Source organism: Hyla sarda, chromosome 1 (assembly GCF_029499605.1).
Source record: "Hyla sarda isolate aHylSar1 chromosome 1, aHylSar1.hap1, whole genome shotgun sequence".
Lineage (NCBI taxonomy): Eukaryota > Metazoa > Chordata > Amphibia > Anura > Hylidae > Hyla > Hyla sarda.
In genome coordinates this window covers 316,476,934-316,500,258 of record NC_079189.1, presented here as the reverse complement: position 1 = coordinate 316,500,258, position 23,325 = coordinate 316,476,934, and the positions used below count along the sequence as shown (strand labels likewise).

The window sequence follows — 23,325 nt, the reverse complement described above, 5'->3', positions numbered from 1 at the left end:
TAATTTGCGGCACACTGTACCACATATTTTGCTGGAATGGTTTTGGGGTACAATGAAAATAATTTGCGGCACAATGTACCACATATTTTGCTGGAATGGTTTTGGGGTACAATGAAAATAATTTGCGGCACACTGTACCACATATTTTGCTGGAATGGTTTTGGGGTAAAAAGAAAAATAATAGGTGGCACACTAGGCCACACATTCTAATAAAATGGGGGGGGGGGGTAAAATTAACTAAGAAAAAACAGTGGCATGTGATGTGATACACGGGGGCTAAGATGGATCAAATTAAAATTGCAGGGATGTGTGATAAATTTTAAAACATGAGATGCACAGTCCCGGCTGAGTTGGGCAGGTCTCACACTGGTATGTAGTGTCCCGGCAGATCCCTCTTTTATAGCAGACCCTGCACTTCTTTTGGGTCCTCCCCTTCTTCCCAGTGTGGGGAATTTCACTGGGGAAATGCTGCCCTGGCACAATCCGTGAGGACTCGGAAGTGCTGGGGCCTGCATCTTCCTGGTCCCCAAATATGAGGTTCCTTATGACCACCTCCTGAAACTCCAAGAACGTTCCCCTCTGGCCGGCATGTCGGTACAGGACAAAGGCGTTAAATAAGGCCATCTGTACCATATGCACAGCCAGTTTCTTGTACCACGCCCTTGTCTTTCTCATGGCGCTGTATGGCTTTAGCACCTGGTCAGACAAGTCCACCCCTCCCATGAACTTATTGTAAGCCAGGATGCAGTCTGGCTTATAGATTTCTGTAGGGGCCCCACGTACAGAAACCGGGGTGGTGGCGTGGCCATGTATTGTGGTGAGTACAAGGACCTCTCTCTCGTCCTTGTATCTCACACACAATATGCCATCGCTGCACAGTGCCCTGCTCTCATGCTTCCGCATGGGGTGTGCCAGAAGAGGTTTGGGGAGGCCTCTCTGGTTTTTACGGACAGTGCCACATGCTACTGTCCCACGTGCAGTGAGGCACTTGAATAGGGGAACGCTGGTGTAGAAATTGTCCAGGTAGAGGTGGTATCCCTGGTCTAGTATGGGGTGCACCAAATCCCATACTATCTTGCCTGTAATTCCCAGGACAGGGGGGCACTCTGGGGGTTCAATTGACGAGTCTTTCCCCTCATATACACGAAAACGGTACGTGTATCCTGATGCACTTTCACAGAGCTTGTACATCTTTACCCCATACCGTGCCCTTTTGCTGGGCAGGTACTGGCGGAATTGTAGCCTGCCCTTGAAGTGCACCAGGGACTCGTCAATTGAGATTTCCCTTCCTGGGACATATGCCGCCTGGAACACGGCATTTAGGTGGTCTATAAGCGGACAAATTTTATATAGCCGGTCATAGCTAGGGTGGTCTCTAGGTGGACAAGTGGCATTATCATTATAATGCAGAAACCTCATTATCTGCTCAAAACGTGTCCTGCTCATTGCCATGCGGTACATGGGGGTGTTATATAGCAGGTCGTGGGTCCAGTATGAGCGGATACTGGGTTTCTTCAGAAGCCCCATGCTCAGTATTATACCCCAAAATTTTGCCATCTCTGATGGGGTCACAGGGGTCCACCTATTCGGATGAGCATAACTAGAGGTGGGGTGTGCAGTAATATATTGGTTGGCGTAGATGTTTGTTTGCGCAACCAAATGCTCTAGCAGCTCATCGGTGAAAAAGAACTTAAAAAAGTCTTTTTCTGCCAACCCAGCAAATGGGAATTGCATCCCTGCATTCCCTGTAAACCCAGGAATTTGGGGTGTAAATTGGCCTGGGTCTACCCATATGGAGTCAAAGGGCTCCGAGGGCTCAGAAAGCCTTGATGGGCCTGGTAACGCAGCGGCCGCTGCAGTGGCCCGCCTACGTCGCCTCCTTGGGGGTGGCACGTCCGAGTCTGATGAGGATGAAGATGAGGATGAGGATGAGATTAGGAATGTAGGGTCCCCATCATCGCTCACAGACTCCGTTTCTGAGGCCAAAAATTCATAGGCCTCCTCCAGCGAATACATCCGCTGTGATGTGCCTGACATGTTGTGCACTTAGGTGTACACAACACAAAAAACAGGGGGTGACTACAAAGGGGTGACAGGAAAGGGTTTACTTTTTTTTTTTTTTTTTTACTTTTTATAACAAGGGGATGACAACAGGATCAGTGACAAGGGGCGACGATCACAGGTGACACAGGGGCGACAATCACAGGTGACACAGGAGGTGACGATCACAGGTGACACGGGCGATGATCACAGGTGACACAGGGGCGACGATCACAGGTGACACAGGGGCGACGTTCTTAGATGACAGCAGACAGAAAACTCAGGTGACACAGGGGCGACGGACGGTGATAGCGGACGGCTGATTTATATTGAAAAATACTAATCAGCACGCCACAGCTACCACCGGGGACAGGGGGCGACGGTCTCAGGGGGTGATCACTGGAGGGTGATCAAAGGACAGGTGAATGGGTGGTTTCAAGCTCTTTTTTTGACTTTTTAATTTTTTTGACTTTGTAACAGTGACAAGGGGCGACGATCACAGGTGACACAGGGGCGACGGTCTCAGATGACAGCAAACTCAGGTGACACAGGGGTGACGGACGGTGATAGCGGACGGCTGATTTATATTTAAAAATACTAATCAGCACGCCACAGCTACCACCGAGGACAGGGGGCGACGGTCTCAGGGGGTGATGAGGGGCGAAGATCTCAGGGGGTGATGAGGGGCGAAGATCTCAGGGGGTGATGAGGGGCGAAGATCTCAGGGGGTGATGAGGGGCGAAGATCTCAGGGGGTGATGAGGGGCGATGATCTCAGGCGGTGATGAGGGGCGATGATCTCAGGCGGTGATGAGGGGCGATGATCTCAGGCGGTGATGAGGGGCGATGATCTCAGGCGGTGATGAGGGGCGATGATCTCAGGCGGTGATGAGGGGCGATGATCTCAGGCGGTGATGAGGGGCGATGATCTCAGGCGGTGATGAGGGGCGATGATCTCAGGCGGTGATGAGGGGCGATGATCTCAGGCGGTGATAAGGGGCGATGATCTCAGGCGATGATCTCAGGCGGTGATGAGGGGCGATGAGGGGGGTGATCGATGAGGGGCGATGAGGGGGGGTAACTATATGGTGATGGCAGGGGAGATGGGGTGATGAGTTGGATAATGTGTGTGGGTTTTCCTTTTTTTTTTTTAACTATGTGGCTGATCTGCCGTGAAAACGGCAAACCAAACCGCAGCACGTCCTGTCTCCTCACTCTTCTCTGACAGACTGACTGTCAGAAGCGCGATCACTGAGCCAGAAACAGTCAGGTCACGTGATTTGCGCTCTGATTGGCCAGTCTGTCAGAGAACAGCCAATCAGAGCGATCACACAGCGGGACCGCTCTGATTGGTCCCTGTATATGTCATAGTGATCTCCGCTGCTGATAGCAGCGGAGATCACCGACAGCTTCACAATGCAGAGGCGCAGAGTGAAGCCAGGCTCTGATCGCAGAGCCTGTCAGGGGAAAAGCCTGTCAGAGCGATCGCACAGCGGGATCGCTCTGACAGGTCCCTTGACATGTCACAGCGATCCCCTGCTGCTGATAGCAGCGGAGATCGCTGGCAGCTTCACTGTGCAGAGGCGCACAGTGAAGCCAGGCTCTGATCGCAGAGCCTGTCAGGGGAAAAGCCTGTCAGAGCGATCGCACAGCGGGATCGCTCTGACAGGTCCCTTGGCATGTCACAGCGATCCCCTGCTGCTGATTGCAGCGGAGATCGCTGGCAGCTTCACTGTGCAGAGGCGCACAGTGAAGCCAGGCTCTGATCGCAGAGCCTGTCAGTAGAAAAGCCTGTCAGAGCGATCGCACAGCGGGATCGCTCTGACAGGTCCCTTGACATGTCACAGCGATCCCCTGCTGCTGATAGCAGCGGAGATCGCCGCGGCTTCACTGTGCAGAGCCGCACAGTGAAGCTATTAATGCAGGACGTATGCATACGTCCAGTTGCACGAACCTGTCAGCAGCTGGGACGTATGCATACGTCCTGTAGCAGGAAGGGGTTAATGGCTTTAAATGGTCCAATATTAAAATGAAAAAAAAAAAAAAACCCTATCCACATGATAGGAGATAAGTGTCAGATCACGGGTCATCCAACCACTGGTACCCTCGCAATCTCCTGCCCGGGGCCCTGGCTCCCTGCATGAATGACGCTGTTTCGACCAGGCATGAAGCTGTGGCCTACACGCCCACTACATGCATCTCTATCAGAGAGCCAGAGATACAGCGTTGTGCAACACCAGTGCCCACAGGGGGAATGACCCACTGGCAGAGCCGGCCTAATGCCACCTGAACCATATCCTGGGCTGCATCTCCCTACATACACGGCACTACGGCAGCAATGGATGCCGCACAGCCCGGCACCAGTGTGAACAGGTGTAAAAGCTCACTTACCATGTGCTCCCAGTAAAAGACTGGGAGACTGCCAGAAAGAATAGGGCCCTGTGCAGCTTCCTACCAATTTATATAGGCCTGGGCTGAGGGGGAGAAAAAAGAGAGGAATAGAAAACACAATGTGAATTCAAGTAGAGAAAAAAAAAGCAGACATGGTTGCACATCTACAACATGCACCTTGATCTAAGGCTTCTCAGCAACATTTATCAAACTAACAGGTCATTAGTGTACTTTATGATCATAAGTGCAAGCCCACTAGCCACATCAGGATATGTGTGACACAAGGCCTGGCAGTGTAAGTAAATATGCTAAGTGGTTTGCAGTATTAAAGGGGTTATCCAACATAAGGGGATTTTAGTATGTACCTGGCAGGCAGTAATGGACATGCTTAGGAAGGATCTGTGCTTGTCTTGGGGCTAAATGGCTATGTCATGAGATTACCATAACACTGTGGCTAGCTTTTTGTGAAATTGTATTTCCTGTTTGACTTTTCTTTTTTTGACTACAAATCCCATAATTCCATTTTCCTCCCGCCCACACATCAGCCACCCCACCCATTGAAACATAAATGAGCTGCATCCGTTCAAAAGACCTGTGGTTTTCAATCAGGGTGCTTACAGCTGTTGCATTAGTTGCAGATTGATCCCTCCCCCACCAAGCGATCCCTCCACCCATTGAAGAAGACAGGCTCCCTGTCATCAGCTGACTAGTGAGTCAGGTCTCGCATTGCAACCTGGGAAAAATCTGAGACAACAGTAATTTTGTATGCTGTTAAAAATAAATATTGGTGTGAAAATCAAAGAAGAATTGTGAGAAAACTGTCACACACAGGTACAGACACTATATTATGAACTACACTAACTTTACAGCCCCTGTAGCATAGTCAAATAAAAAAATCCTGGAATACCCCTTTAACCTTTTCCAGTATCAGGATGCTACCCTCAGAATAGTCTCTGAGATATACAAACATGGTACTGTAGAAAAAGATAAAAGCTATAGTTGATCAGGCAAAAGTCACGGCTAGTAGTTTGGTCAACATGGAAGACAACCCAAAGGCAGGGTTCTGGCAATATGGGTAATAGGTTGAAGGTCAGGGCAGACAGCATATAAGGAGAGTAGTCAGGTATGAGGCTGATCAGGAATAGAGAATACAGATCAGAACAACACATTTGCAACTTATGAGAAACATAGACATCCTTTAGCTAGAAAAGAAAAGGGTACCTTTATGTAAGCTATGGCTACTGGGCATTGGTGTGAGAAGCACATCTTCAGACGGCACTGGACTTTAAAGAGATTATGATCCCGCATGTATCCTAGGAATGCCCAGCCAGGGGAGTACAGTGACAGGGAGGATACCACCATGAGAAAGCAGATGAATGAAGCAGGTGGCATCAGTGATGATAGGCACTGGAGCTGCCGCAACAAAGGGACAGGCTGTGGTCGTAAGGATAATGGAGAGTGACAATGTGGATCCATTCTACTCTATCTTTTACATCTATTCATTACATCTATGATAGGTTGCCTGTGTCAAATCATTGTATACTAATAAAACATGATGCCCAAGATGGCAGTATGGTATATGGGAACCAACTTTAGTAGCTTTTGTCATTTTCATTAGCAACTATTTTTCATTGCATTTATGGAGTATGTAGTTTAGGTGGCTAAAGGTTCAGCAGTGATCATTAAAGTTTTGTTTAGTATGGGAAATAACAACTGACAATGCCAGCTATTCTTCAGGTTGTTCTTATATACTATACATGATTTTATATATTATTTTTATTATACTCAATAAACACGACAGTATTATATTTTCCTATTCATTTAGAAGGAACTACAAGAAATCTTAGATAATAACATGTGGTATCTTTAGACCTAATCTGTACAAGGGCTAAAAGTAAATAAGAAGACAGCTGCAAAGATAGCAGCTCCGGAACATCCAGATCTCTAATTATAATAATTAATTTGACAGGATATAACATTACATCAGAGAGTTAATAAAGAGGTGCTTAGAACAATAGATGCCTATGGTTTACAGTAAAACTGCCCTGAGTCCACAGATGGAGCGCTATCTCATTAAATGTAACAAAGGAACAAACAAAAACATGAAAAAAGCTAAGCCAACATAATATTTTACGGTTTAAGATCTATGCCCCAAAGCATATTAATAAAAACAGGCACTATGTTTCACTTGTAAGGGGGATAAAATATATAGCCTCCCTTACTGAAAATTATCAGTGGTCTGTCACTTTAAATTACCATTTTGCACTTTAGAGACTGTGATATTTTTGTATGTTTTTGTCTGTTCTAATGTTGTACATGTATGTACTGTTTGTTGCAAAAACTTCAAGACAGCGGGACAAGGTTTACAATGCCACCACTTTGTTGGATTGGGGTGGTTGGCCACAGTAATGTTCAGTTATACCAAAAAGGAGCCCAGAGAAGGGGGGCTACACAGCAGGTGGAAATGGTGACAGTTTCCTCAATGCACACTCTAAATAGTGTCTGGCTTGAAGAAAGGTGAGGTGCCTATGATGGCAAGGTGCAGGTAATAAGCCAAAATACAAGTGTAGATAATCAATCTCTAATTTAGAATGTAAATATACAGTACAATGGAGGCATAGCCTTTTAAAGTACCATAATCTAACAAAAAGGCAGAAGAAATTGCCTGTAAGGAGTAGTCCGAGATACTGTCTATGCTCTACTCTTGTCCTTTAGGTAATGCACTAGTCCAGATGGATACACACTGGTTTGCTTCCAGTGGATTTCAGAGATAACAGTAGTATTCACTAATCTGCAATGTTCACTGCGGCTGCAAATCCTCTAGGCCTGGCATGAAGCCCTTAATGGTCTCAGTGTAAAAAATTGAGTTCCTGTACAACTTCTCACAGACTCTTGTATCTGTCTCCCAATGTTTTCTCCCCTGTTTATTCTTCAAAACAGACTAGAAAGGTGTTCTTCACTATTGTGTAAAATCCTTATTTTGCAGGAGTTAAGGTGCCACAAACAATCCTGGGGATTTAAGGCTTACCTCTGAAAGGAGGGAAATTAGGTGATTTCCTTTGAATGATGCGAGAGAGGCTAGGCTAGAGCAGTCTTCTCCCCACAAGTAGAATAGGCTCTGAGAGAGTAAGTATATGGGTCCCTCACTCATAGCCAATAAAAAGGTACATAACAGTGTGAAGCAGCACAATCACACATAAACCTTATAAAATATAGCAGTAAATAGAAGTGAAACAACAGGATAACATAAATATCTAACAACCAATTTACACATTGCACTGAGACATGCAGTGCACTGAACTTTTATGCCTCAGTTAAGATTTGTGTGGTGGCCCAGTACTGGAGTACTTACCCCGTACCTTTGCTACCCTGCCAGGCAGCCTCCCTGCAGTGTCCCCTCATGTACATATGTTTTGCCATTTATTATGCTGTAAAGTATGTAAAGAAGTGTGATAACTTTAAGAAATGTTCCCAGTATAACACACAGTCTAATTCAGTCAGCTTACATAATGTATTATATAAGCTAGTCAAATGCCTAGTTAGGACTGTATCTAACATTTCCAGTCCATAATTCACCTGTCTAGTACAGGGTACTCTCCTGGCCAGAGGGTTCTCCTGAAAATATAAATAAAGCACGTAGAGAGACAGAGTTGTTGTATATAAAGGTACCGCTGGTATGTTATATAAAAATATGTATAGAGTTCTGGGGAGAAGTGGTTAGTGCCGAGGGGCCCCAGTAGCTAAGGCATCAGGTAGAGAGCATCAGGCAGTCTGATCCAAAAAAAAAATGTAGTTATAAGGGTAATGAATCCCATATGTTTAAGTCCCATTATTGAAAGGAACATGTATGGACATTTTCACAAAAATGCTACATGGACTTGTCTCAGTTCTTTTTATTCAGACCTGGGAAGGACATTCGACAATAATGCCCCAGGAACTGTCAGTCTAGTCCCCAGTGGCCATTTCCAGTCATCCGCCCTCCAGGACTGGTCGCGAGGATGGCTGTGCTTAAGAGGGGGAGCCCAGTAAGGGAGTTGTTACCCCATACCCTTGCTGCCCTGTGAGGCAGCCTCCCTGCAGTGTCCCCATGGACCCCCTTACACCCGTCCCCTCATGTACATATGTTTTGCCCTTCAGTTGTCATGTGAGTTATCATGTGATTGTTACCCAGGAGGTATCAGTGACCAGGTGACCTAAGGGTGACAAATGGAATCCCACCAGAGTCTCCCCCCATAAAAGCCCTGGGAGGAGTCTCTTCTTTTTCTTTCTGCTAAGCTGAGATCCAGTGCAGTCAAGTCTAGGAGTGTGTCTGGAGTCAAAGGAGGCCTCAAGTAAAGTCTGCAGCCACAAGTTACAAGTAAGCCACAGTCACAGTATTGTCAGTCACAAGTCAGTCAAGTCAAAGTCATCTGTCAAGTCAGCGTGGCCTGCACTTAACTGTCCCATTCTACTACTAGTCCCAGCAAACTAACTACATCTATCCCTGTCTTTATTTTTCCCCAAATCCCTATAAAAATACCTTTTTCTGAAGTGCTGCAGGAGCTCAGAGTTGAGCTCTTTGGTGAGGGCAGGAAGTGGGCAGGCGCGACATCATCTGAAGTCTGTCCGGGGCTCGCTTCCACCCGGCTTCCTGTATGCTGCGTGTGCCCATCTCCTCTCTCTTATGAGACTGCAGCTCGCGCGCCGCAATGAATGAGGAGAGGGGAATGCAGGGGATGGGGACATTTAAATTTCGTACACAGCGCGCGCATGAGCGCTGTACTCGCTCTCTGCTTGTTTCCTATAAAGTTAGACAAGTTTTATTAGTGCATAATGTGAACATACATAAAGATAAACAATTTAAAAAATCAAGGAGGGATCACAACAATATAGGCGGCAGTCTGGGACATTTCATATATGCATGTGCCAAAAAAAAAAAGGTAACTACATGAGTGGTGCGGTTGGTATAATTATGTATATAAATATATAGTGGGGCTAAAGCAGTATATATTGCATTACAAGTTAATGTATAGGTAAATAGATGATATGCAGGTAGATATAATCAATACTATGTACAAATAAAGTGCTGCAAGTGCAGAAAAGGTGCAGAAACTGCTACAATGGAAAAAAGCCAAACAGAGTAATAATACCAACCGCACTAGGAATGAGAGTCCAGGGTCCCAGGATACCGCCACCCCAACACGTGTTTCAGTCCTTAGACCTTCATCCGGGGGTGTCGGCATCCTAAGCATACAGAGGTTATATAGTATAAGAGGGCCAATGAGATTGCTAATATCGTAATTAACTAAAAGTCATGTCACCTGCCGGGTCAGAGGAAGAGCGCGTCCGTCCTGCTATGAGTGCCGAACTTCCAGGTGACGTGCGCTGCACGGACGTCACATGACTAGTCACATGACATATTGATGGAATTGGGTAGAGGAGACAACATGGAGTCTCTATTACATTTCATATTCTCGGTCTAAGTGACTGCATTCTATCTTTCTTGTTTTTTTTTTCTACATAACTAACTTCTGAACTTTTGAACTAAGAGACGATCGGTACCTTATCTTTAAGAATGCAGACACTCTTATCTTTTTTTCTATCCCAGATGCGTCCTTGAAACAATGGTTCATTATATTTGAGCTTAAGCAATGTTTATTTTGTATCTAACTTTCTTCTGCGAAAGATTTATGGTTTTCTTGTGTTTGTACAATGTAGAGTTTACTGCGCATGCCTAATTGAAAGTGGGCTATATAAAATACTCTTGAAAAGAGGGCTAGGCCAGTTCTGCCTTCAGCTTATAGAGACAACACTTGTGTTTGTGTCGTGATTTTGAATGGCAGATAGCGTTGGAAGGAACGTTGGGTGACTGCAGCCCCATACAGGCTTTCAACGCACAAATTGGACATCCGCCGACAGAAGACGTATCGGCCTTTGGGGTCGAACCTAACAATACCATACGGCAACACGTCATGAAACCGGAGCAGAGCAGAGGCGCGCATCGCAAGGACCAGTGCAGGAGATTCATGCGCATCATAGCAGGAATGCCAGTGACACCTAGTGGATGTAAAATATATTGCACTCAAGTTATATTATAATATAAAGCTGAGAGGGGACAATATACTATGACCATAAATAACAATAGTAGTAATTCATTCATGACATAATCTTGTTGGAATAAAAATAATGAATATAAATACATAAATCATATAATGGTGAAAATGAATAAATGAATAGTGAGTAAAAATCAAATCCATATATATATACAATGATAAATAAATAAAGTGACCAGTGCAAGTGAAAAAATTGTGCAACACACGTGAACATGCAGTGACAGGTGACTATTATATAGAAATAAGTAAATAAGCAGTGAATGAATAAATAAATAAAAATTATTATAATACATAAAAAATAAATAAATAAGTGATTATAATTCATAAGAAAAATAATTTGGTGAGCATGTTAGTAAGGGTCATGAATTTCATAATAGAATTTTTTTTAGCAGACTGGAAGGAGCAGTGCACATGCACCGACCAGTGTGCCATTATTATGGTAAATACCATATATATTAATAAATCATAAGATGTATCAAGAAATTACATTTTTCTAATTTTTCAAAGAAGAGGTCCCATACAGCATTCATAGAGGTGTTCCAGCATCCAACAGACAAAAATTAATGACAACTTGGCCCTGAAAAAGAAATAGCGAAAGAAAAGAAATGGAGATTAAAACAATGTTAAAAAACATATTATTAAAACCATGTTGTCTGAAAAGGAAACCAACTGAGGGGCAAAATAGGTCGGAGGAACACTACATAAATGGCGAGAAACTAAGAACTTCATTGAGACCTGCAGGTTGTAACGTCTTTAGATGCCAAATCCATCTGGATTCACACTGAGCCAAATGTTTACCCATATCCCCCCACGCATACCTGATGTAATGCTGTCTATCCCTCGAATCCGAAGCAGGGAGGCGTCACAATTATGCATCTTGTTGAAATGTTTCGGTATGGGTTTGAGGTCGTCAATCACTTCAACTGTACCTGCAAGGTTGATGTCTCTCATGTGTTTGCGTGTCCGTACCTTTAGAGCACAAGTCGTTAGGCCAATATAGATCATTGAACAAGGGCAAGTTGCATAATATACAACAGTTTTTGTTGAGCATGTTATGTTCCGTCTGATGCTATATTTCTTAGATCCTGAAGAATCTGTAAAGTCAAATTCACGTTCGATATTAGGACACGCTACACAATGGCTGCATGGTCTGCATCCTACTTTCGGATTAATGGCTCCAAATTCAATGTTAGATGGTATGGGAGTATATTCGTTTTTGACAAGAGCGTCAGCCAAGTTCTTTGTACGTCATGCAGTGATTGCAGGTTTAGAGAACACATAGTGTTGGAGTATAGGGTTCACCGTAAGGATGGACCAATGTTTATCCATGGCCTGTCTCATCCTGGACCAGTGTGTATGATAGTTGGTTTCGAAGCGTACCTGGTCATCTTCGTTCTTTTTCTGTTTAGGTTGTAAAAGTTGATAACGTGATTGCTGTTTAGCTCTATTGTAAGCATACTTCAAATTATGGTTGCTATAGCTTCTATTTCGGAACCGTTTTCGTAGGTCATCAGCTTGAATTTTGAAGTTTTCTTCAGATGAGCATATTCTTCGGGCTCGTAAATATTGTCCATACGGTACTGCTTTTATAATATGCTGTGGGTGAGAAGAGGAGGCGTGAAAGTAGGTGTTCACAGCAGTTTTCTTACGGAAGACATCAGTTGTATTGATACGTCAAGAAAATCAATCCGGCATAAGCATAATTAAAGGTAACTTTGATGTTTTTTGAATTATTATTAAGAAACTACATAAAAGAAAGTAATCACCCTGCCAGATAATGAGGACGTCATCAATGTAGCGTGCCAAAAAAAGGACACGGTCCATTGAGACATCCCCATGATCTGCCAGGGACAGGTCTCTTTCCCATAGCCCCAGTAACATGTTTGCATAGGAGAGCACACATGCCGCTCCCTGGAGCTGCAGGAATAGCGACCCATTAAACGTAAAAAAGTTGTGTCAAAGTAAATTCAAGTAAATCCATCAAAAAACTTACCATTTCTGGTTTGTAGTTGCTGGAAGTTAGAAAGAATTTGGTGGCAGTCAATCCATCTGTGTGTCTAATGCTGGTATACAGGGATTCAATATCGCAGGTCACTAATAATGTGTCAGGTTCCAGATGTATGCCTTTGATACGTTGCAATAAATCTGTTGTGTCACGGACATAAGAAGGCAGAGATTCAACTAGAGGTTTAAGTTTATAATCTTGCCACATTTTCAGTCAAGTTACCATTGCCAGATATTATTGGCCTACCTGGTGATCTAGTTGGATTCTTGTGCACTTTAGGTAGTAGGCATAAGGTGGCGGTCACTGGGTGTGGGACTCTCAAAGCTTCAGATAGATCTTTAGAGATGATATTACCATATACAGCAGAATGTAAGATAGAGTGTAATTCACATTGAAATTTAGATAATGGATTGAACGTTAACTTTTTATAGCATGTCTGATCTCGAAGTTGGCAATAGACTTCGGCCTCATACATTTTTTTGGACCATATCACAAAATTTCCACCTTTGTCCACAGATGTATACACCACATAATTTAGACTGCGTAAATGTTTCAATGATTTGCACTGTTCCTTGGTTAAATTATCCTGCACAATTGTGTCAAGAAAGGATTCAAATAGTTTTGTAACTAGTTTGACAAATAATTCTACAGGAGGGTATAATGATAAAGAGGGAAATTTTTGGGAACACTTCTTTATGCAGGATGGTACCTGTTGGTCTTGTGGTGTGTCTTGTTCTCGGAGAAGTTCTTCCAAGGTACGAATAGCTGCCCGTTCCTCTGGCGCTGAAAATTCTTCCATATCAGCACGGTGGAACCACTTTTAAAAAATGAGAGATCTTGCAAATAGATGTAAATCTTTTATCGCTGTAAATTTGCCAAACATAGCAACAGGTGAGAATGTTAATCCCTTTTCTAGTGCACTTTTATCTACTTCAGATAAAGTATGAAGTGATAAATTAATTTCCTTTAAATTGTCATCGCTCGATGCTACCTGAGTTTGTGGTTCTTGTTTGCACTTTGCCGCTGATTAATTGTTGGTCCATTTGCGCTTATAGGGATGGTTTTGAAGATTAAATCGTCTTGGGCCATCGCCACTCTCACTTGTGGAGGAGAAAGATGAGATCGACATAGATCTAGACCTAGACCTAGAATCTATGCCAGTTCTGGTGGTGTCTCCAAATGGTTTTAGCCATTTTTATACTCGATTAGACTGTAGATCATTTAGGTCTCTTGAGAATTTTTTACTTTTACGGTCTGATATTTATTTTTCCGAATTGTTTCTCAATACGTTTATTATAAGTATCCATTTTCTCTGATGTTAATTCGTTTTGTAGCTGAATCTGAGCTGCCTCGATGTCTGATTCGATTTTATCAAGAGAGTCTTTGTTAAAACCAATTAGTAATTCCATGAATTTATTTGATGCGATATTACACGCCTCTTCCCATCGTGATGTAAAATCTTGATCCTCAATTGGAAATGATGGAACGACCTGCACTCTTAGGCCGCGTGGGATTAAATCCCGGCGTAGATAATTTTCCAGGAATGCCTTATTCCAAAATACCTTTAGTCGTTTGTGTAAAAGATTACTAAGAGAATTCTGCAAAGAAATAATGTTCCTCCGACCATTTGCCACCCCAGATTGTGATTCCTCCTTGAAAAGTTGGTCGACTTGTAATTGCCAGAATTGGTCCCGACCAAAAACGTCCTTGGCGGACAAGTTTGTAACAAAAAAATCTATTTCACATGCGGTTGGTATAATTATGTACATAAATATATAGTGGGGCTATAGCAGTATATATTGCACTACAAGTATATGTATAGGTAAATAGATTAGGAATATATATGATATGCAGGTAGATATAATCAATACTATGTACAAATAAAGTGCTGCAAGTGCAGAAAAGGTGCAGAAACTGCTGCAATGGAAAAAAGCCAAACAGAGTAATAATACCAACCGCACTGGGAATGAGAGTCCAGGGTCCCAGGATACCGCCACCCCAACACGTGTTTCAGTCCTTAGACCTTCGTCCGGGGATTTCAGCATCCTAAGCAGACAGAAATTATATAGTATAAGAGGGCCAATAAGATTGCTAATATCGTTTCATGACGTGTTGCCGTATGGTATGTGACTAGTCACGTGACGTCCGTGCAGTGCACTTCACCCGGAAGTTCGGCACTCATAGCAGGACAGGCGCGCTCTTCCTCTGACCCGGTAGGTGACATGACTTTTAGTTAATTACGATATTAGCAATCTCATTGGCCCTCTTATACTATATAACCTCTGTCTGCTTAGGATGCCGACACCCCGGACGAAGGTCTAAGGACTGAAACACGTGTTGGGGTGGTGGTATCCTGGGACCCTGGACTCTCATTCCTAGTGCGGTTGGTATTTTTTGCATTGCAGCAGTTTCTGCACCTTTTGTGCATTTGCAGCACTTTATTTGTACATAGTATTGATTATATCTAGCTGGATGTAATATATATTCCTAATCTATTTACCTATACATATATTTGTAGTGCAATATATACTGCTATAGCCCCACTATATATTTATATACATAATTATACCAACCGCACCCCTGATGTATTTACCAATTTTTTTTTGCACATGCATATATGAAATGACCCAGGCTGCCGCCTATATTGTTGTGATCCCTCCTTGATTTTTAAACATTTTTATCTTTATGTATGTTTGCATTATGCACTAATAAAACTTGTCTAACTTTGCATAGAACTGTGTGTGAATAGCTCCTTTGTTCTTTTTGGGTTTATTTTACGTTTTCAGAGTCTATACAGGCTTTGTGATACACATTAGTGGTGATCTTTCTTATTTATCCTTTACATACTAACTTCTAACATCTAACATTTAGTTTCAAATCTAAAAATAAAAATGTATTGGGCTAGTTTTCTGTTTGCATGTGATACTGTTTCCTATACAGGCAGAGAGCGTGCTGTGAATGCGCATTCGGGACCACGCTGTGCCGCGCTGCCCGGCCAGCGCTGGTCCGAACGTGCTAAACGTCAGGGGGGGGGGGGGGGGGCGGCCAAGTAATCCTGAGCCATATAGGGTGACACCTAGTAGCCAGGTTTTCAATTGTTAAAAAAAAAACACATTTAACATGATTTTTTTTTAAATAAAATATATTAGAAACATTTTTATTTTTAAATAATCTATTTAATAATTTTTTTTTTTTTATGAGAGTACCCATTTAAGGTCTCTGAAGTCCCTGGTCACCTCCGTGGGCCTGGCTACACCGTATAGACTGTACCATCTGTCACTCAGTAAAGCTACCATTGTCAGCAACTTGGCGTCAGAGTAATTATTGCCCCCCGTGCTTAGCCCAGGATCCAGCCGTATACCTTCGGGTGGTATTGAGGGTAAAACCATGCCCTGGCGTCAAGAATACAAGTTGTAAATGCCATCTGCCCCTAGGGTAATTCCATCTGCCCTGCATCACACCCCATACCACATTTTCAACTAAGACTTTCTTAAAGCAAATCGCACATGAGAATAAGATCAAACCCCATGCAACATTTATTTGGAAAGAATCCGAATATTCCTTATTTTCTGTTCTTATAGCTCATTTCTAGCTGCCAGCCATATTAATTTCTATTAGCCCAGCTTGGAGAAGCATGTTATTTCTTCCTTTACCAAAGCCACCAGTTAGTGAACACTGGTGTATCAGTGCTACCAGTCATTTGACTAGCTGCATTTTTTCCCAGTGCATTTTTCATAAAACAATCATTCAACACCTATAGAAACTGTCTTTAGGGGCCACCCTTTATGGCTCCTTGTGGGCATTTGTACCCCATATGTATTTGATAAACGGTAAAACAGTAATGCATCTCAATTTTTTACCCAATCCCTTGCCATGAGGTATTTTGGAAAATAGGGAATATACTTTACATCATAGTTTTTCAACTTGTGATTCTTCATATGTTGTGAACCTACGAGCTACCCAAGACCCTGACAGCCTTAGGGTATGTTTAAATGTGCTATAAATGCTCCGGATTTCATGCTTCAGATTTTATACTGGTACTAAATGATAAAATCTGCAGCATATATAGTACATATGAACATACCCTTAGGCTGGAATCAACAGGATGGAGATCATTGTTGTATATTATTTCAAACTAGCTATGTTCAAAAAAGTATGGATATTCTGGACTTATAGCTTAGATAAGAGACTTGTTGTTGTTCTATAACAACTATGAACTAAGAGGCATTCCCACCACTCCCCTGGGTACAATTATCACCCAAATGTTGGAAAACACCATAAGGGGAATTTATTAAGGGGGGTGTAGGTGGACACTTTTTCTACACCTTTAATTTCAATGGTGGCAATGTGTATCAAATTTATTAAATGGTTTCATAGCATGTGAAAATTTGGTGCTAGTAGACATTTTTTTGACATTACACTTCAGCACATCACTTTGTATGGTTCCTCCTCTTTACAGTCATGGCTGTAAATGTTGGCACCCCTGAAATTTTTCAAGAACTGAAGTATTTCTCACAGAAAAGTATTGCAGTAACACGTGTTTTTCTATACACATGTTTGTTCCCTTTGTGTGTATTGGAACTAAACCAAAAAAGGGAGGAAAAAAAGCAAATTGGACATAATGCCACACCAAACTCCAAAAATGGGCTGTAAATAATTATTGGCACCCTCATAAAATTGTGGAAAAATAATATTGTTTCAAGCATGTGATGCTCCTTTAATCACCTGTGGCAATTAACAGTTGAGGACAATATAAAAATTGCAGCTGAAAGCAGTTAAAAAGGAGAGAAGTTCACTTAGTCTTTACATTGTGTGTCTGTGTGTGCCACACTAAGCATGAACAACAGGAGAACTGTCTGAGGACTTGAAAATCAAAATTGTGGAAAAATATCAACAATCTCAAGGTTACAAGTCATCTCCAGATATCTAGATTTGCCTGTGTCCACAGTGCGCAACATTATCAAGAAGTTTGCAATCCATGGCACTGTAGTTAATCTCCCTGGGCGTGGACAGAAGAGAAAAATTTATGAAAGGTGTCAACGCAGGATAGTCCGGATGGTTGATAAGCAGCCCCAAACAAGTTCCAAAGATATGCAAGTTGTCCTGCAGGCCCAGGGAGCATAAGTGTCAGCACAAACTATCCACGGGCATTTAAATGAAATGAAACGCTATGGCAGAAGACCCAGGAGGACCTCACTGCTGACACAGAGACATAAAAAAGCAAGACTACATTTTGCCAAAATTAACTTCAGAAAGCCAAAATCCTTCTGGGAAAACATCTTGTGGACAGATGAGACCAAGTTAGAGCTTTTTGGTAAAGCACATCATTCTACTGTTTACCAAAAATGGAATAAGGCCTACAAATAAAAGAACACAGTACCTACAGTGAAATATGGTGGAGGTTTAATTATGTTTTGTGGTTGTTTTGCTGCATCAGGCACTGGGTGCCTTGAATGTGTGCAAGGTATCATGAAATTTGAGGATTACCAATGGATTTTGGGTTGCACTGTACAGCACAGTGTCAGAAAGCTGGGTTTGCGTCCGAGATCTTGGGTCTTGTAGCAGGACAATGACCCCAAACATACGTAAAAAAGCACCCAGAAATGGATGGCAACAAAGCGCTGGAGAGTTCTGAAGTGGCCAGCAATGAGTCCAGATCTAAATCCCATTGAACACCTGTGGAGAGATCTTAAAATTTCTGTTGGGAATAGGCACCCTTCCAATTTGCAGTTTGCAAAGGAAAAGCGGTCCAACATTCCGGCTGAGAGGTTTAAGAAACTTATTGATGGTTATAGGAAGCCACTGATTTCAGTAATTTTTTCCAAAGGGTGTGCAATCAAATATTAAGTTAAGGGTGCCAATAATTTTGTCCAGCCCATTTTTGGAGTTTGGTGTGACATTATGTTAAAGTAATTTTTTCCAAAGGATGTGCAACCAAATGTTAAGTTAAGGGTGCCAATAATTTTGTCCAGCCCATTTTTGGAGTTTGGTGTGACATTGAGCCTCATTTACTAAGTTGAAACCAAACAGTTTTTGTCTGGTTATTTTGGCGCAGAGTGTCTGAGACATGGCTGCAGCAGCATGCGCCAGAGTGCGCCTGGAAAATCCGACAAACCCGACATTGCACTGTGAAAAGCCAAAAAGGGTGCGTGGTCTGCCGCAAAGGGGGAGTGATTGGGCTGAAAAGGGGCGTGGTTTCACAACCCAACCGATTTACTATTGAATTCACAGAAAATCTTGTGGATAAATGGCTGGAAATATCCACCTAGAAACAGCTGGTCAGAAAATGTTCCTGACTTTTCCCAATAGTAAATAGAGAGGAATCCTGCAAGTCTGAAACAACTTTTCCCACTAGTAAAAAACTCGACACTCTTAGTAAATGAGGCCCATTATGTCCAATTTGCTTTTTTTCCTCCCTTTTTTGGTTTAGTTCCAATACACACAAAGGAAATAAACGTGTGTTACTGCAATCCATTTCTGTGAGAAATACTTCATTTTCTTGAAAAATTTACGGCCATGACTGTAACTGTTATCAGCAACTTTTTAACCCATTTACATCAAAATGAGCAACTTATACAAATGCTGTCCCCAGCCTGTTTTGTAAGCCAAGTCTGGGCTGGTGCAGATTTGCGACAAATTGTGTGACAAGCTGCATATGATAAATTCATAACCACTGCAAAAAGTTTTCTTCTAAAGAAAAAGTCGCAATAAAAACTGCTGAAACAGTCTCTCTCTCTCTCTTTCTCTCTCTCTCGCTCTCTCTCTATATATAAATATATATATATTTAAAAAAAAAAAATATATATATATATATATATAAAGAGAGAGAGAGAGAGAGAGAGAGAGAGGGAGAGAGGGAGAGAGGGAGAGAGAGAGAGAGAGAGAGAGAGAGAGAGAGATGGAAATACATTTTTAAATATGTTTTCACCTTTTTTTTACCTTCTTTTTTTTCTTCTTTCCATGTTTTTATTCTTTCCTCCTTTCTTCCTATGCTGCTGCTTCTTATTTTTCTTCTTCTTATTCAGTTCCTATCATTGCACTATTGCTTATTCAATACCACCAGCAGATGGAGACACTATATTGCAACATTAGTTGTGAGCAGCAGTTTGTACAAACAAATGCCTCATAGCTGATGTCCTATCCATTATTGCAATGGATGGCTGGCTGGCAACATTTGTTTTATCATTCCAATACCACAGAACCAATGCATGGTCAATCAACAGCAATGACACACCTGGGTGAACAGCAAGGAGACCCCCATGTCAATTAACAAGATTCAACACCCACTACCTGAAACACAGCTACCTATCATGTCATGTCCAACCGGCACAGGTGTGCTGGTTGCTGAGCTTATTCAATTAAAGAGGATATTCAGCAGCAGCAGTCCTGTGGCTGGTCGCTCCAACAGGGGCCAGACACAAGTGGCACCACCTATTGTCTTTTGCCTGCAGTAGGGGCCCACTGGACCAGCCAGCAAGCAGCTGCAGCAGCAAAGAAACAGGTAATCTTTCTTTCCAACACTAAAACCTGGTGGTGCACTTAATATATGGTACCAGATAGGGGACATATCAGATATTAAACTGATAAAAACAGACACTACATTTGATACCAGCCAAAAGGAAGGATGAGAAGCAATAACTGTGAAAGGGGCGGAAACAACGCTGTCCCCTTCACATGCACTATCACTACTTGTAGGAAGGGAGGCTGGCTGGCAGCCTCCCATACACACTCTGGCTGGGTGGCAGTCATCCACCAGTACACACAGCAGACCCTAAACCCATATCATTATTGCTAAGCAGGAAGATGGGAGTCCATTTCACTCTGATGGAGCATTTTTAAATGCAATCCATAACCTTGCTTTGGTAGGAACCCTTCTTACTCCTCCTACTTGCATGTGATACTGGGTTTAGGATCTGCATAGGAAACACACACACACACACACACACACACACACACAAGCACACACTTACCTGTGTTGCCTGCCGACGCCTCCTTGGCTGTCCCCAAACGGTATAAAACCAACAGCCACGGGAAGCTGTAAGGATAGAGGACATACCTGCATCCTATTGGACTCACTTGTCTTGGTTACATCCAGCTTATTTGACAACCTATTGTGCTGCTGCTTCTGCTCATGGCAGTGATGCTTCTGACAAGGCTGTTCTTTGGTGGGCCTAGGCGACATCACAATCTCCATGGTTACATATACAACAAAGGGGAGATGTTGTTTACACCTGGCCATGCCAGTGGTATTGAGTAGCATATCACAGTGCTAAGGGTCCTGGATGCAAAATTTTTCAATGGGGAATAGCCGCACTGAGTTTGTGAAGTGCACCCATGTTTGCAACTCCATCAATACACACATATGTTTGTATGTATGTATGTATGCATGTGTATCTATCTATCTCTATATATATTTATCTCTCTCTCTCTCTATATATATATATATTTTTTCTCCTTATAAATATATATATATATACAGAGAGAGAGAGAGAGAGAAAGAGAGAGAGAGAAAGAGAGAGACATGGAAATACATTTCTAAACATGTTTTCACTTTTTTTTACCTTCTTTTTTTTTTCTTCTTTCCATGTTTTTATTCTTTCCTCCTTTTTTCCTATGCTGCTGCTTCTTATTTTTCTTCTTCTTCTTCAGACCCTATCATTGCACTATTGCTTATTCAATACCACCAGCAGATGGAGACACTATATTGCAACATTAGTTGTGAGCAGCAGTTTGTACAAACAAATGCCTCATAGCTGATGTCCTATCCATTATTGCAATGGATGGCTGGCTGGCAACATTTGTTTTTATCATTCCAATACCACAGAACCAATGCATGGTCAAGCAACAGCAATGACACACCTGGGTGAACAGCAAGGAGACCCCCATGTCAATTGACAAGATTCAACACCCACTACCTGAAAGACAGCTACCTATCATGTCATGTCCAACCGGCACAGGTGTGCTGGTTGCTGAGCTTATTCAATTAAAGAGGACATTCAGCAGCAGCAGTCCTGTGGCTGGTCGCTCCAACAGGGGCCAGACACAAGTGGCACCACCTATTGTCTTTTGCCTGCAGTAGGGGCCCACTGGACCAGCCAGCAAGCAGCTGCAGCAGCAAAGAAACAGGTAATCTTTCTTTCCAACACTGAAACCTGGTGGTGCACTTAATATATGGTACCAGATAGGGGACATATCAGATATTAAACAGATAAAAACAGACACTACATTTGTTACCAGCCAAAAGGAAGGATGAGAAGCAATAACTGTGAAAGGGGCGGAAACAACGCTGTCCCCTTCACATGCACTATCACTACTTGTAGGAAGGGAGGCTGGCTGGCAGCCTCCCATACACACTCTGGCTGGGTGGCAGTCATCCACCAGTACACACAGCAGACCCTAAACCCATATCATTATTGCTAAGCAGGAAGATGGGAGTCCATTTCACTCTGATGGAGCATTTTTAAATGCAATCCATAACCTTGCTTTGGTAGGAACCCTTCTTACTCCTCCTACTTGCATGTGATACTGGGTTTAGGATCTGCATAGGAAACACACACACACACAAGCACACACTTACCTGTGTTGCCTGCCGACGCCTCCTTGGCTGTCCCCAAACGGTATAAAACCAACAGCCACAGGAAGCTGTAAGGATAGAGGACATACCTGCATCCTATTGGACTCACTTGTCTTGGTTACATCCAGCTTATTTGACAACCTATGGTGCTGCTGCTTCTGCTCATGGCAGTGATGCTTCTGACAAGGCTGTTCTTTGGTGGGCCTAGGCAACATCACAATCTCCATGGTTACATATACAAAAAAGGGGAGATGTTGTTTACACCTGGCCATGCCAGTGGTATTGAGTAGCATATCACAGTGCTAAGGGTCCTGGATGCAACAATCTTTCAATGTGGAATAGCCGCGCTGAGTTTGTGAAGTGCACCCATATGTATGTATGTATGTATGTATGTATGTGTATCTATCTATCTCTATATATATATTTATCTCTCTCTCTCTCTATATATATATTTTTTTCCCCTTATAAATATATATATATATATATATATATATACAGAGAGAGAGAGAGAGAGAGAGAGAGAGAAAGAGAGAGAGAGAGAAAGAGAGAGACATGGAAATACATTTCTAAACATGTTTTCACCTTTTTTTACCTTCTTTTTTTTTCTTCTTTCCATGTTTTTATTCTTTCCTCCTTTTTTCCTATGCTGCTGCTTCTTATTTTTCTTCTTCTTCTTCAGACCCTATCATTGAACTATTGCTTATTCAATACCACCAGCAGATGGAGACACTATATTGCAACATTAGTTGTGAGCAGTAGTTTGTACAAACAAATGCCTCATAGCTGATGTCCTATCCATTATTGCAATGGATGGCTGGCTGGCATCATTTGTTTTTATCATTCCAATACCACAGAACCAATGCATGGTCAATCAACAGCAATGACACACCTGGGTGAACAGCAAGGAGACCCCCATGTCAATTAACAAGATTCAACACCCACTACCTGAAAGACAACTACCTATCATGTCATGTTCAACCTGCACAGGTGTGCTGGTTGCTGAGCTTATTCAATTAAAGAGGACATTCAGCAGCAGCAGCAGCAGTCCTGTGGCTGGTCGCTCCAACAGGGGCCAGACACAAGCGGCACCACCTATTGTCTTTTGCCTGCAGTAAGGGCCCACTGGACCAGCCAGCAAGCAGCTGCAGCAGCAAAGAAACAGGTAATCTTTCTTTCCAACACTGAAACCTGGTGGTGCACTTAATATATGGTACCAGATAGGGG

The 23,325-nt window shown here is 42.7% G+C and overlaps 2 protein-coding genes and 3 pseudogenes across 2 annotated transcripts; all 5 read right to left on the bottom strand.

Moving 5' to 3' along the window:
• Nucleotides 1-291: 291 nt before the first annotated feature.
• On the bottom strand, nucleotides 292-2,037 carry LOC130360525 (piggyBac transposable element-derived protein 4-like). Its single transcript, XM_056563070.1, has one exon. The coding sequence runs from the start codon at nucleotides 2,035-2,037 to the stop codon at nucleotides 292-294; it is 1,746 nt and encodes a 581-aa protein (XP_056419045.1).
• Nucleotides 2,038-11,474: 9,437 nt separating this feature from the next.
• On the bottom strand, nucleotides 11,475-13,326 carry LOC130360444 (uncharacterized). The gene is made up of 4 exons (XM_056562967.1): nucleotides 12,774-13,326; nucleotides 12,516-12,667; nucleotides 11,903-12,118; nucleotides 11,475-11,616 (listed from the first exon to the last, which is right to left on the bottom strand). Exons 1-4 carry the CDS (start codon nucleotides 13,324-13,326, stop codon nucleotides 11,575-11,577), a joined length of 963 nt encoding a protein of 320 aa, XP_056418942.1. The 3' UTR covers nucleotides 11,475-11,574.
• A 6,729-nt stretch (nucleotides 13,327-20,055) lies between these two features.
• Nucleotides 20,056-20,158, bottom strand: LOC130343896 (U2 spliceosomal RNA; annotated as a pseudogene).
• A 1,522-nt stretch (nucleotides 20,159-21,680) lies between these two features.
• Nucleotides 21,681-21,783, bottom strand: LOC130345244 (U2 spliceosomal RNA; annotated as a pseudogene).
• A 1,507-nt stretch (nucleotides 21,784-23,290) lies between these two features.
• LOC130342914 (U2 spliceosomal RNA) overlaps nucleotides 23,291-23,325 on the bottom strand; it is a 108-nt pseudogene continuing 73 nt past the window's right edge.

Bases quoted from the DNA above. Each gene is read 5' to 3' on its own strand.
- LOC130360525 (XM_056563070.1), bottom strand. From the start codon at position 2,037: ATGTCAGGCACATCACAGCGGATGTATTCGCTGGAGGAGGCCTATGAA.
- LOC130360444 (XM_056562967.1), bottom strand. From the start codon at position 13,326: ATGGAAGAATTTTCAGCGCCAGAGGAACGGGCAGCTATTCGTACCTTG. The intron at 12,668-12,773 runs GTAGGCCAATAA...GTGACACAACAG, and splicing joins GAATCCAACTAGATCACCAG to ATTTATTGCAACGTATCAAA. The intron at 12,119-12,515 runs GTAAGTTTTTTG...TCTCACCCACAG, and splicing joins GCAACTACAAACCAGAAATG to CATATTATAAAAGCAGTACC.